This window comes from Capricornis sumatraensis, chromosome X (genome assembly GCF_032405125.1).
Source record: "Capricornis sumatraensis isolate serow.1 chromosome X, serow.2, whole genome shotgun sequence".
NCBI classification, from domain to species: domain Eukaryota; kingdom Metazoa; phylum Chordata; class Mammalia; order Artiodactyla; family Bovidae; genus Capricornis; species Capricornis sumatraensis.
Genome location: NC_091092.1, coordinates 59,774,670 through 59,789,055, shown reverse-complemented (window position 1 = coordinate 59,789,055; position 14,386 = coordinate 59,774,670). Strand labels below are relative to the sequence as shown.

General features: G+C 45.2%; 1 protein-coding gene across 1 annotated transcript in view; it reads right to left on the bottom strand.

Moving 5' to 3' along the window:
* Positions 1–4,238: 4,238 nt before the first annotated feature.
* ZNF185 (zinc finger protein 185 with LIM domain) overlaps positions 4,239–14,386 on the bottom strand; it is a 51,270-nt gene continuing 41,122 nt past the window's right edge. Inside the window, 5 exon segments of the mRNA XM_068963154.1 lie at positions 4,239–4,337; positions 9,292–9,394; positions 10,400–10,471; positions 12,472–12,552; positions 13,555–13,665. Coding sequence (XP_068819255.1) covers positions 4,239–4,337; positions 9,292–9,394; positions 10,400–10,471; positions 12,472–12,552; positions 13,555–13,665 — 466 coding nt within the window.

Sequence of the window (14,386 nt, the reverse complement as noted above, 5' to 3'; positions counted from 1 at the left end):
TACACATCTGGAGGAATGGGTTGGGATGTATGGTTGAGGGGGCACCTTTGAGGAGAGGGTCTGAGAGATGTCTATTCAGAATTACTGCCAGAGTTGATGGGAACAGGGGTATTTAAATGGGAAGAGTTGACAAAGGAAGAATCTAATAAGCATATTAATATATTTTAGGGGCTAGCATACAAGAGAGGGATTATAGATTATCAGTGGATGATAGTTAAAGGAAACAGGTTATAACTCAACTGAGGAATGCATTTCCAGAGACAGAATGGGCTTGTAAGGGACTGTGCTCCTGGTGATTGCAAGTACTCAATAAGGACAAAGCAGCCACCTATCAGCAATGAAAGCATGGGCCCAAAAGAATAAAACATTACTCATTAAGATCTGACAGGTCTAAAAAAAAATCTGACAGGTCTATTGAATAGGAAGGAACTCCAAAAGGGAGGGGGGATATATGTATATGTATAGGTGAATCACTTTGCTGTACAGCACAAACTAACACAACACTGTAAAGCAACTACACTCCAATAAAAATAATTTAAAAAAAAAGAGATCTGACAAGTCTAGAATTGCACACCTCCAGTGCATGTATAGTTTCTAGATAATGGTGGGGCTTTTTTTGCTCTTTATATTTGATACTTTTAAAAGTATTTATTTGATTTTGTAAAGAGAATGGCTTCAAGTAATAGGAGAAAATTAATCACACAGCCAAATGCACGAAGTTATTACATTTAAAAAAGGAAACATTAACATTTACACATAAAGTATCTCACCATTTATTATGTTTGTGTACATTACTGTGAGTCAAGCAAGTATGATTAAAAATTCTAGGCAAATAAAAAGAAGCAAAGTGTAATGCAACCACCTCTCTTTCTTAAGTCTGCAGAATTGTGAGCCATTTCAACCATTAAAGATTTTTTTCAGATTAAAATCAGTATCTTGCACATTGGTTCTAAAACTCCCTTAAAGACAGAGTGTATCTTGAAGGTGGGGAAGCCAGCCTGTCTTGGACCTCTTTCCCTTTCACTAATTCATTCAGCACCTATGTGTCAATCCCTATCATGTGCAAAGTCCCAGGCTGAGGGCTAGTCTTGAGGAAAATCAGCTCATATTTTGTGTCAGGACATGGCATGCTGTGCCAGTTTTCCCCTCCAGACCAAATCTGATGCACATCCATGTAAATAAATGGAATATTCTCTGATCATTTGGCAAAAAGAATAAGTCCACCATCCAGTGTGCACAGAGCTCAGAAACTGGACAGAGATTTCTAATTAAATCAAGAGAAGGGGTGGTCCCAAAATGGTGGAAGAATAGGACGGGGAGACCACTTTCTCCCCCACAGACTCATAGAAAAAAAAAAAAAAAGATTATTTGAATGTGGAGAAACATCCACAAAACAAATTCTGAACGCTAGTAGAGGACACCAGACACTCAGAAAGGCAGCCCAAACTCTTCGGAATCAAGAGAAAAGGTCATTTAAAACAGGCCAATCATTAAAAATGATTTAATCAGAAAAACTGTCAGTTTGTCCTTTTGTGGAACTTACACAGTGAAAGTGAAAGTCGCTCAGTCTCATTCTACTCTTTGTGACCCCATGGACTACACAGTCCATGGAATTCTCTAGGCCAGAATACTGGAGTGGGCAGCCTTTCCCTTGTCCAGGGGATCTTCCTAATTCAAGGATCAAACTCAGGCCTCCTGCACTGCAGGCAGATTCTTAACTAGCTGAGCCATAGGGGAAGCCCAAGAATACTGGAGTGTGTGGCCTATCCCTTCTCCAGTGGATCTTCCTGACCCAGGAATCAAACTGGGGTCTCCTGCATTGCAGGCATATTTTTACCAACTGAGCCACCAGGGAAGCCCAATTTACACAGTAATCCTGGTCCCAAAGGTGGAGAAGCCCAGTTGCATGGGCCTACATCTGTCCAGCAGGCCAACAGGAGTCCCTCTTCCAAGTTCCTAGGGTCTTGGTAGTTGCTGTTAGCTTGGGACAGAGTCTGGACTGGAAAATGAGACATCACTGAGGGCCCTGTGCTCAGATCAGTGAGCCCACTGGAGTTACCCCTGGGTCGACAAGCTCTTCTTTGGGAAGATCTGTGAGTCAAATCTCTTCCCAGCTAAGATTATTTCAGTTCAGAAGTGTTTTCATGGAAAAGGAGGGTGAGGGAGCCCAGTTTGGCTCTTCTTGTATTTTACCCAGGATGCCCAGAGGAGGAATGCAATTTCCCACCTGCCTCTCTTTGTAAAAGTGTGCCTCAGGAAAGGTCTGAGGGGGGCAGGTTCCCCGGGAGGACTAGGTAACCTCCACACAGGCTCAGGACTATGGCTACAGTTACTGGAGAGACACAGCAATGGTTCTGATTGCTTATCTGAGCCTCAATATCCTTATTTGCAAACTAGGGAGAAGAATACCCTCTTCACAAGATTAGAATGGGGATTAATGCCATCACTCTGTTATAATGCCTGCTATGTAGTAAGGCCTCCAGAACACTAGCTGATTTCCCCCCCTTCGTAATCTTGCTGGAGTCTATACACTCTAAGACCTACTTTAGGGGATCCCTGTGTAAAGTTTAGGGGTTGGAAACTGAGGTCAAATGTATCAATCAGCTATCAAAATTCAGACACAGATGTCCATTTGGTCAGTAGGCTCTTCAGAATTACATCATAGAGAATTTAAACCTAATGTGTAAACTTTCTAATACATGCCCAACATGCTTACGGGGAAGAACTCAGCTATATTGAAAGGTAGGTAGGAGGAGGTAACTAAAATCTTCTATGTAACTCAATTCAAAGCAACAAACTAGTTGTAAAAGGATATGGAAAGTTCAAAAATATATATATGGTAAATAGACAAGCTAAACATTAGCCTATGTCGATCCCTAGCATTCAGTGTGTGCAATTTACCCACCAGGGATCATCTACATTCTTTAACCTGGCCCCTAAGAAGCTTCAAGGGGGTCTCCTTCTGCTTTCAAGTCCCAAAGTCACACTCAGGCCACCTAAACTCATCAGGAAGCTGACCAGTCTTAGGGAAGTCAAAACGGAATTATGGTTCAACACTCTTTGCTTGAACCTGAAGTAAGATCATGGATGGGAAGTACTTTTTCAGCTATAAAAAGGTACACACACAAGGGATTATCATAGCATCATCAAGATATGCTACTGGATGTAAGCAAGTTCAACTTAATAAGGGCAAAAACATGAACAAATCAAAAGCATGAGGAAGGAAGTGAGGGAAGAACCAGCAACTTGGGGCAACTGGGGATAGTCAAACTTGTCCAGGAGTCATCACTTTCTTCTCAGCCTGGAGGAAGTAAAAGAAAATAGAAGTATCCATGAGATTGGAAACACACACCCAATCCAGTGAGCAGTCAGAATATCTTGGGGAGGGCGACTGCTCCAGGCATGGGAAGTAATAGTCCAGATCAATGTTTGGATGTGTCTTCTGGCGAAAAGGCAGAACAGGCTCGTAGGTGGTGGAGGGCCTGGTTGCTACCCATTCCCATTGCCTTCAAGAGAGATACTATGTCCTGTGCTTCTAGTTGAACAGGTGCTAAGGAGGAGGGGCTGCCAGGATCACCAGTCCCCATGAAGCTCAAACACTGAAGTCAATTCCACTGGTTTTTAGCATGCAAACCTGTGTTCAAGCAGAGTTGACAATGTGGACCAGAAGCTGCCCAAGCACCAGGACACCACCATCACTTCCCACACATGCCCACTTATCCTGGCCTTTACCTGCTGCTGGTCCCCAGCTAAATATCTTGTTTTACTGAATATCTTGGCTGTTGAGTCCTGATCTGATGCTATCTGAGCAATGGTGGAGGCAGCCCAGGGGACTTCAGCAGAGAAGCTGAATCTGAAGTCCTGGGTTGAGGTCCTGGTTGTGCCATCTACCATCTAAGTGCTTCTCCATGTCCTTTTCCTTTAGGTCTTTACATCCTTGTCCCCAGATGGGCCAATGACCTAGCAGGGCAGCTAGGGGGCTTAGGTGAGGTGCTGCATGGAAGGTGCTCCTTGAGAGGAAGAGACAGTGGCTTCTGCAGCTTGCAAATGTCCATGGGAAAAGTCTTCATCTGTACCACCTAAGACTTCAAAGTGTCACAGGGCATAGGGACATGAGGACTCAGGCACCCTGAACATAAAGGCTAGGAGAGATAGCAGTGCCTCAGGTCAAGACTCAGGGAGACGCTAGGGCACATTTCTTCTCCCTAGTAAATTTCCTGCTGCTTAGCAGCACCCACCTAGAACAGCTTCTCATAGCATTTCTCACAGTGGATGGTATCACGGTGAATGAAAATCTGATCCAGAAGCTCACCCATTGGTTTACTGCAAATCCCACACTGAAAGAGAAAACAAGCTAGAGGTCAACATACAAGTGCAGCAATCTAAATGAGTGGAGTGCGCAGGCACCAAGCTGATGCCACATCCTGGACTTTGAAGCAGACAATTAAAAATGGCATAAACAGAGACAAATCTCAAACAAAAACAAAAGCAACAGTAAAGCAAAAACAAAAACTAACAGGCAGAATGATCACACGGTCGTTAGGAGCCCAGGTTTAAGAATTGGGCCTGAGTTTGAGCCCTAAATCGACTGCTCCTTAGCTGGCTGAGCTTGGGTGGGTTACTGAGGCTCTTTTTCCTCATCTATTGGAGAGCTTTAATTGTGATGTTGAAAGTGAAATGAAGGTGATATGAAGGTGCAATGAGAGGGAAGGTGATTTCAGCAGTCCAGCCCCTCTGGCCTGCCTCTCCAGCCAACTTCTAAAGGATGAAATGGCTATCCATCTGCTGCAGCCCCTCCTGTTCTGAGAGGTTAGAGCAGAGGGGCCTGCAGACAGTCTCAAATAAGAGGAGACCAAGAATCCCCATATGTTTGGGGCTCCAGCTATCTCCAGGCACACCCTGGACAAGCCTTCTGCTTCCAGCTGAAAGTAGTGGAGATCAGCTGCTAGGATCCCTAAGTCCCTCTGCTTATTCTCATCCAGCACCTCTCTAACGTCTTTCTTCTTCTACCTTTCAGTTCCTGTCTCCTGGCCATTTTTTCACTGTAAATTAATGAGCCCTCTGTCATTTTAGTTACTGTAGGCCAGAGCTTGAACCTCAACTTAGCCAACTAGTGGTGGTGATGCATTTGGAGGATAACCTCTGCAAACAGAAAAAAAAAAAAAATCAACAACCCCGGCTTGCAACGTCCCTCACACTGTGGAGAACAAGGAGCCTAAAAGGCTGTTATGATGCTGTGAACATTAAGTGTCCTCTCTTTATTCCTAAATGTAGCAATACAAATTAGTGTTTTAAAATGTTATGCCAATCTAACAGAGGTAAGATAAATCTCCAATAAAGGACAGTGACAGATAAATTTATACAGATAAACCTGAGCAGTGGACTGGCATTTCCTGAGAGGCCGCAGAGTACAGCTCAGACAATATTCACTTTGATTTTTGGAGCCAGGATTTTGACCCTCAGTTCTGAGCAGCTCTGTGATCTTGTGAAACTGATATCCTTTCCACCTCTGTGCTCATGGCCCCCAGGGGTGGGTCTCAGGTACCCTGCCCACATTCTAAGAATTTCCCAAGAATACCAGGTCTCACTGTTTTGCCACAATTCTAAGTTCCCCTGCCCTGTGTGTGACCCAGTTGGGCAAGTTTAAAATTCCTGCCACTGTGGGCCTCCTCCTCCCATGCCTGCCAGCCTCCTGCTGGCCTCTTCATTCATATTCCCTCTGCACGCATGATGGATACCTGTTCAGCCACCTGGAAAATACCCCGGGATACATCTTCATCTCTGACTCCAGAACCACCTCCCTCACAAAGCCTTCCCTGGATGCCCACCCACTCCAACTGTACCTTTCCTCTAACACTGGGCTCTGTGGCACCAAATGTGCCAAGAGTTGCTTAAGTAATTCTGCTCTGTGTTTAACAGGAGTGCTCTGTGATTAAGGTATATAAATAAAAGTTGAACAATACTCTGGGATATTTTATTTAACGTTCTTTCCCTCTGTTAGCCAAGTTCTAATTATATAATATGATATTATTAACTACAGACACTGCCATGTAGATCTCTAGAACCAACCCATCTTGCATACCTGACAGTCTATCCTTTGACCATCACCTCCCCGTTTCACCTCCTCCCCAAGCTCCTAGCAACCACTGTTCTACTCTCTTCTAAGGATTTTGCTATTTTAGATTCCTCATATAAGTGGTACTAAGAAGTGTTTGCCCTTCTCTGTCTGGCTTACTTTGCTCAGCACAATGTCCTACAGTTTTATCCATGTTGCTGCAAATGACAGGATTTCCTTCTGTCTGTAAAGGCTGGATCATATCCCATCTTAATGTATATACCACATTTTCTTTATCCATCAGTCACTGCATATTTAGATTGCTTCCATGTTTTGACTATTGTTGACAATGCTGCAGTGAACAGGCAGTGCAGAGACTGCTTTGAGAGCCTGATTTCAATTCCTTTGTGTATATACATAGAAGTGGGATTGCTGGATCATAGCATAGCCCTATTTCTAATATGCTTGACGTGGTGTTAGGATAGTGCTGGCTTCATAAAATGAGTTTGGAAGTGTTCTTTCTTCTATTTTTGGAAGAGTTTAAAAGGATTGGTATTATTTTTTCTTTAAATATTTGTTAGAATTGCCTGTGAAGACCTGGCCCTGAGTTTTTCTTTCTTGAGAGGTGCTTGGTTACTGATTTAATCAATTTATTATTGGTCTCTCCAAGCTTTCAATTTCTTCTTGGTTCCATCTTAGTATGTTTCTAGGAATGCATCCATTTCTTCCCAGTTATCCAATTTATTGGTATTTAATTGTTGATAACTGTTTCTAATAACTTTTCACTTAAGTCCAGGAATCATGAAAACAGATGGGTCTTTGCCAAACCACATGTCACAGTCTCTCTCTGCACCTCTACTCTTGAGTCAACTCTGCATCTGCACAGACAGAGGGGCTTCCAACACCTAGCATTTTGTTCCTTTCCTCCAATGTTCTGGGCCCCTCTCTACCTCAGCCGCTGCTCTGGCCAGACTCTCTGTGGACCAGCAGCTTCAGCATTGTCTGGACTTCTTAGACAAGACAATTCTCAGGTCCCACCCAGACATACTCAGTTAGAAACCTTGCTGGGGCCCAGCACTCTGTCTTAAGAAGCCCTTCAGGGGATAGTGAAGTGTGAGTCACATGCTCCAGTGTGAGAACTGCTCTCTAGACCTCATCACAACCAATAAGTCATTTGCCCCTCTCATGTCCTCCAACTCACTTGGATAGTCTCTGCCATCGCCTCACTGTTATTGTTCCCTTGAGCACAGACTAAACCATGCCAACTCACCTGGCATAACCTCTGCCCCAGTAAATGCTAGTAGTCCCTGTTTCACCTCTGTGGCTGAACCTGGCTGGGTAACAACACACTACATGCTAACTGGTCTCCAAAGTAACGCATGAGTCCTCGCCTCAAGCAGGCTCTGCAGGGCCCATCCACCATCCTTGTCTCTGAGACAATTTTCAAATCCTCTCCTTTCTTCTCAAGTGTCCAACACTCCTCCCCACCCCTCAAAGGTGATCCTGTTTTCTCATTCACTGAGAAAAACAGAGGCAACTACTGAAGAAGGTCCTCATCCTTCCACCCACCAACCTGGGAACCTCTCCATAATGACCCACAGATTCAGCCTTTTCTGTCCCTGTCATGTGTTAACTGAGACCCATTTTTCTCTCCTCCAGATGTACATCAGGATCACCATCAGCATCCATTTCTCCTGCATCATCAGTGTCTGCTTGCTACTCTTACTACTCCCATTAGCATAAACCCATACCTGGCACCTCTGCCCCACTGTCCACTTGCACTGCTCTCTTATAAAGCCAACCCATCAGGAGAGTGTTTCAGGGTGACTCTGTCCATTCCCACATGAGCCCACTCCAGTCAGGCTTCTATCCCCATCACTCCACCAAAACTGTTCCAACTGAGGTCAACGACCACCATGCTGCAAAGTTCAAGGGCAGTCCTCAGGCTTCATCCCATTCAATCTCTCAGCAACCACTGACACTGGAGACCACTGGAGTCTCTGTAGAAATTGTGCCACTTGGGGCATTATATTCTGTGTGACTTCTCATCCTCCTCTGTAGACTCCCTGCTCTTCCCAACCTCTAAATGGTAGAAAGACACAAGGGCTCAGCATCAGCCCTCATCCCCACCTACTCACACCCTAGATGATTTCATCAGCCCTGGCCTTTCCCTGGAACACAAACACACATATCCATATGACCACAGGTGCTCCCCATGTAGCTCTCCCTGAAATTTCACTCATCTACACCTCCCCTTTGCTCCAACCTGCTCCCCTCCAGTATTTCCCTTCTCAGTAAAAGGTACCACTATCCTTTCAGGTAACAGCTGGGCCCCAAACTTTGGAGTATCCTTTGACTCCTTTCATTTTTTCACACCCCACAGACTGCCAGCTCTATTTTCAAACAGTATCCCCAATCCAGCCACCATCTTGACATCTGCCATGCCAACTCCCTAATCAAGTGACTGTTTTGTTTTCTCTAGCTTCAGTTAGACCTTGTGTTTCTACCACCCAAACCCTCTAGTAGGTTCCAGCTTCATTTAGAATGAAATCTAAAGTCTCTCTGTGTCCTCCAACACCTACATGATCCAGTTCTTTGGCATCCTTGTGACTTTATCTCCTACCACTAATCTCTCACTCATGCTATTCAGGCCATGTGAGCTAAAATACTCCGTGTTCCTGCCCCAAGGCCTTTGCACTTGTTGGCCCTCTGTTGGGAATAGACTTTCCCCATAAGACTGATTTTGTTTCCCTCACAGTATTAAGCACATAGAATTGCCAACACTCATTAGCTCCTTTAGACTTGAGAGCTCACTCAGCTCCCACTTCTGCAAAGCCCCTGAGATAGAGCATGAGCATTCAGAAATCAAGCCTTCTCCATACTCTCTGAACCCAAAAGGAATCCTCAGCTCTGGATGATGTTCTCGGCAACACCATCCCTCTTCCTTACTGCTGCTGCTGCTAAGTTGCTTCAGTCGTGTCTGACTCTGTGCAACCCCAGAGACGGCAGCCCACCAGGCTCCCCCATCCCTGGGACTCTCCAGGCAAGAACACTGGAGTGGGTTGCCATTTCCTTCTCCAATGCATGAATGTTAAAAGTGAAAGTGAAGTCGCTCAGTCATGTCTGACTCTTAGCGACCCCATGGACTGCAGCCTACCAGGCTCCTCCGTCCATGGGATTTTCCAGGCGAGTACTGGAGTGGGGTGCCATTGCCTTCTCTGATCCCTCTTCCTTACCTTAAAGCAATAGTCATGGCAGCAGATGCCAAGGTGTTCTAGGGTAATCTTTGGACAGTCTTGGATCTCCCGGTTGCAGTAAGTACAGATCCCTCCACTTGTTCTGGGAAATGAAAAAGAAGAATCCACGGTTAGGCTGGTATACAGGCTACTGATGTGATACAGCCAGACTCTGTGCTTTGATGCAGGCAGCCTGACACCTTTACCTGTGGTGTGCAACTGGCCATGTATAGCCTTGGGCCACGCTGGACCTCAGCCCATTGTAGACCCTCACACTGTTTCCAGAAACCAGTCACATATCTTCACCCTACTCTATCGTACACGTGGACACTGCAATGTGATTCTTATTCCAGGCAGCTTGCTTCTCCCTCTCCCCCTGCCAAACATATCTGCATGGTGGGCTATTCCCCTCTAGAATGGGAAGACCCACATCTTCTCCTACAGGAGACATGTTCTTATATGCCCTATCTGGCTCCCTGTCTTCATGATCCTTCTCTACATGCCTGGGACCACTGGGTCCTGCCTGGAATATCACAGGGACAGAAAGGACTATCACAATGTCAGTGTGGCTGTGGAGCCTGCTGGGACCTCATACTGGAGTCCTAGATACCGACTTGTAGATTGAGTATCTCTCCAGTTCCAGGATTTCTGCCTTTGTTCCTGGAGTCACCCCTGGTTTTCCCCCTCAGACAGAACTTGCTGAACGTCCCTGCCTGCCCCGCTGCTGGCCCAGGGCTCATTTTCTTGACATTGTTACTAAAGACTCCTGCCCTCATCACAGCTCTGTTCCTCCCTCGTATTTTACCACCACCAGTTCCGGCTCACAGTTAGACGGCAGAGCAGTCAGGGCCCTGGGGTTCATCCTAGCTCTGTCACTGATTCACTGTGTTTGCCTTCTGGTCTTAGCTGGATTCAAAGGCTTTGGTTGCCACAAGTATGACACCTGGATGAGGGAAGCATGCCCTATGCTGTGGTGTGACACATCACATCTGGAAATGGATCAGAAGTAGCAAAGCAGTAGACAAAAGCAAATGGACTTAATGGCTACATCTCCCTCAGCTGCTTCTCATCTGTAGACCTGTGTGCTCCCTGGTAACAGCAGACTTACCTCTCAGAGTATGGAGTACCATCATACGGGAGTTTCTCCTCCATGTTGCATGAGTCCTCATTGCTGCCAATGCTGCAGGGAGTGTGATGAGAGAGAGGAGGGAAAAAAATGGGAGGCAGATCACTACTGCAGTCATTAGTGGAGAATGCTTTTCTGATTAACCCTGTGGCCACAAGCTGAGACGTGACTGCCTGACTTGCCATTGTCTGTTATGCTAAATGGTAAGGGAAGCTTTAAACCTGGTGCCACCAAGGCATAATTCTTGCAGAGAAGATCCTTTCCCTTGGGGACAAAGAAGACCTGCCATGATGAGGAAGATGACAAGTGTGTGGCTAGGATTCTGGAGGCTGTGCATACCAGAACTGTCACTTTCACTGACCAGGGGGAAAGGATCATGACTTTTCTCCCGACATATATACCTGGGTTATAATGTGACAGTCACCAGAAGCCCACTCACAGCAGAAATCAGACACTAAGAATAGGAACAAAAAAGGAAGGAAACATTCCAACATACCTGTGCTTGAGTTACAGAGTGCAATTCAGGGTGGCTTTTTTTTTTCCTTTTTATGTCTTTATTTTTCAATAATATGACTTCTTACATAAAACTAATGATTAAAAACTATTTCCAAGGAAGGAAAACTAGCTACAAGCTCTAGGACATGCTTTGGTGAAGCTTCCATTCTCATAGGAGCTGTGCAATGACCTCCTGAGGTAAGTAACCTGGCTAAGGTCATGCTTGCAGTAAAAGGAGTGAACTAGAATTTCAGCCCAGCTTTTGATTTCTTTTGAGCACTAAGCTTATTTCTAAACCTCCTGGAATGTAAAGCAAAATGGGAAAACACACTGAACTACACAATTCTAAGTGTCCAATTAAACAAATTACTGGTGAGACTGGAAGAAGAAATACCAGATGGACAGTGTTCATAGAGGCAAAGATAGCTCTCTTGAGGGTGCTGGAGGTTTATAACAGTAAACAGTATTTCTCATATAGAAACCTCCCAGAAAAGTCTATAGAGACAGAAAATAGTGGTGGCCAAGGGCTGTGGCTGGTGGTGTGTGTGGCGGGCAGGAGGAGGGGGAGAGCTGCTAATGGGTCTGCAGTTCCCTTTTTGGGTGATAAAAATTTCTGGAATTGGATAGCTGTGATGATCTCACAACATTGTGGATGTACCAAAAATGACTGGGCTGTACACTTTAAAGAGTGAATTTTATGATATATGAATTGTATTTCAAAAAAGCTATTGGGGAAAAATCATTCTAAAGAGTTACAAATGAAGAAACTGTGACTCATAAAAGTTGACCATCTTTCCCAAAATGACCTAACAAATGAGGGTTGAGTGTGTACTTGAACTTGATCCCCATGCCCATGCTCATCATTCCACAGCAGCAGTGAAAGCTGGCCTGGAATCCCCAGAGGCCGAATCCTGAAATAAAGCCAGGATGTTCCTTTCTGTTACTAAAATCCTAACCACAGAAGTGAGGGGATGTGTCATTTTTTTAAATTCCCAGGAGAACACTGTCCCAGTGTGGGTTAGTTTTTAGCTGAGGTGGCACAGAGGTAGACTTCAATACAGCATCAGGAAGCAAGCAAAGAGAAGATGAGTGAAAAGTTATGCATGTATCTGTGTGAACACACACAGTCAAATGTGTGTTCAAATGAAGCAAATAGGCATGCTGGAAGGAGCTTGGGATCTGAAGAGAGGAGCTCTGAGTTCTGGAAGGATGGACTTAACTAGACAGTTCTTAAGGGCCTCAACAGCTCTATCAAGAGTGATACTCTCAGGATTTCACAAAAAGAAAGTTTGTAGTCTACTGAGAAAGACAGGTAGAAATGGATGAGGCTGGAAGTGGAGCATAGGATGAAGTAATGATAAAAGGGGAGCACAAGACATCTAGTTAGGTAGAACAGCCGGAAAGGTATATCATGTCCATGGGCAATTAAATCATCCATCTGTATGATAAATGAAGGTACTTGGGCCATGTACTTAGTGAGGTACTGGGGATGCAGGAATGAGAACAGCACAGGGCCTGGTAGGAGAAGGCCATGATATGAAAGATCTGGGACTTCTTACCTGCCATAGAATGAAGACAGTGGCTTCCTGGAAGATACCTCACCAGCATTCACATACTCCTTCACAAAGAGAATCCCTTTGCTGTAGAAAAAGCATAACAGAACAGAAATAGGTATACTGGAAGATTCCAGGGGACTGGGCCTGATCTAAAGTAGGGGTCCAGGGCAGGGAGAACCCCCACTTAGTGGACTTGGGCTGAAATCAAAGCTCATGGGTATAGCTGGCTGTGTGCAGATTTGAAAGTGCTAGAAAGAGGCTCCCTACAGCCAGTGGTGGTACACTACTCTCCTGAGACTTCAGTCCAGTGGATTTTCTATCCTCCTTTCTCATCACATTTTGTTTCTGTTTTGTCTGGGACTGAGGTTGCTTATAAGCCTCAATCCTAGATTTTCAAATCTCTACCTGCAATTTAATCTCTCTCTTCTCTCCCTTCTCACTCATGGAGTTCCGGAGGTCGAGAAGTTGCCTCACCCTGGACAAGCCACTGGCATCATTAGAAACAAGGTCTACTTCATGATAGACTCATAATGACCCCAAATTTGGCCCCATTTCCATGCTCTGCACTCCAGCCTGCTGGCTTGATGGCAGTAGAGGCTCCTCTGATCTCTCCTACACACACACACACACACACACACACCCCTACCTCACTCAGCCTCCTTGCAATGACTCTCTTCCTCAACTCTAACATGGCATGGGGGCCAGGAGCAGAGGTGAGGCAGTAGGTATGTGCCTCTTCTCACAACAGATAATGTGTGAGAGATAGATGACATAGGCCCTGGCCTCAGAGGTATTTCTTTGGCCTTTTCAATCATGTTCCCCAAGAGACACTAGCAAGGTCCAAAGGATAGCAGAGCCCTAGAAAGTGACACATCAGCTTCTCACTGGGAGACTCCATTCAGGCCTCCACACAGGAGTTTATACTAGGGGAACCTGGGCTACACTCTGTGGCCCCTTGACCAGCAGGCTGCTGGGAATTGCAGGAGGCACTAGAACTAATGTCAAGGAAGTAGCATGAGACAAAAGCTGAGTCCTTTAGCTCCAGGGAATAGCCCAGAGAACATCTCCCAGATGGTCTCTTCTTACCTGGTTGAGTTGGGCTCCAGTTCACTTGGGGAGGCTGGCATGTGAAAAGGATGCTGCTCAGGAGGGGCAGGGCTGGGAACAGAGACCGTACAGCTCGAGGAGTTTCTCATCCTGAAAGAAGTGAAAGTGAAGTGAAGTGAAGTGAAGTCGCTCAGTCGTGTCCGACTCTTTGCGACCCCGTGGACTGTAGCCTACTGCCAGGGTCTAGCCTCAGTAGAGTCCAGGGATACCCTCAGGATGAATGGCATCGGCGAACAAGAGAATGACACAGGGAGACCAAGCTTCGGTGAGTGAGGCCTATAACTTTATTTTCAAAAGGAGCTTTTATATCCTGACTTGTACATAGAGGAAAGTGAAAGATGCAAAGTCATGCAGAGTCAGCTCAAACATTCCAGCAGTTTTGCCCTTATTGAAACCAGGATTTTTTTCTGCATACCTTTCCCATAAACAAGGGTCTTATGTTGTGTACATTATCTTCTGGCCTTGGAGGCCTGTTGACATTTTATGACCCTTTTTTGATAAAGGTTGATCAACCAGAAAACTTGTTTTCCCTTGAAGTGTTTTTCCTTTATAGCTCTATTCTGTGGCAGCCTCAGAAAGTACTAAACAGAGTTACATTCTCATGGAGCAAAGGTGCAGTGGGTTACAACAACAAAAAAAAGAACTTATTAGCTCAAAGGTCTGATGTGGTTAATAACAAGGCTACTACTTGTTTTTCTTACATTCCAACTATATTAACTAACCCACTCCCAGGCACACAATGGATAAGGGATATGGGAACTTGGCAGCAAGCATTGGCTCAACAATGAAACCCGTCACCAGTATTATTTTA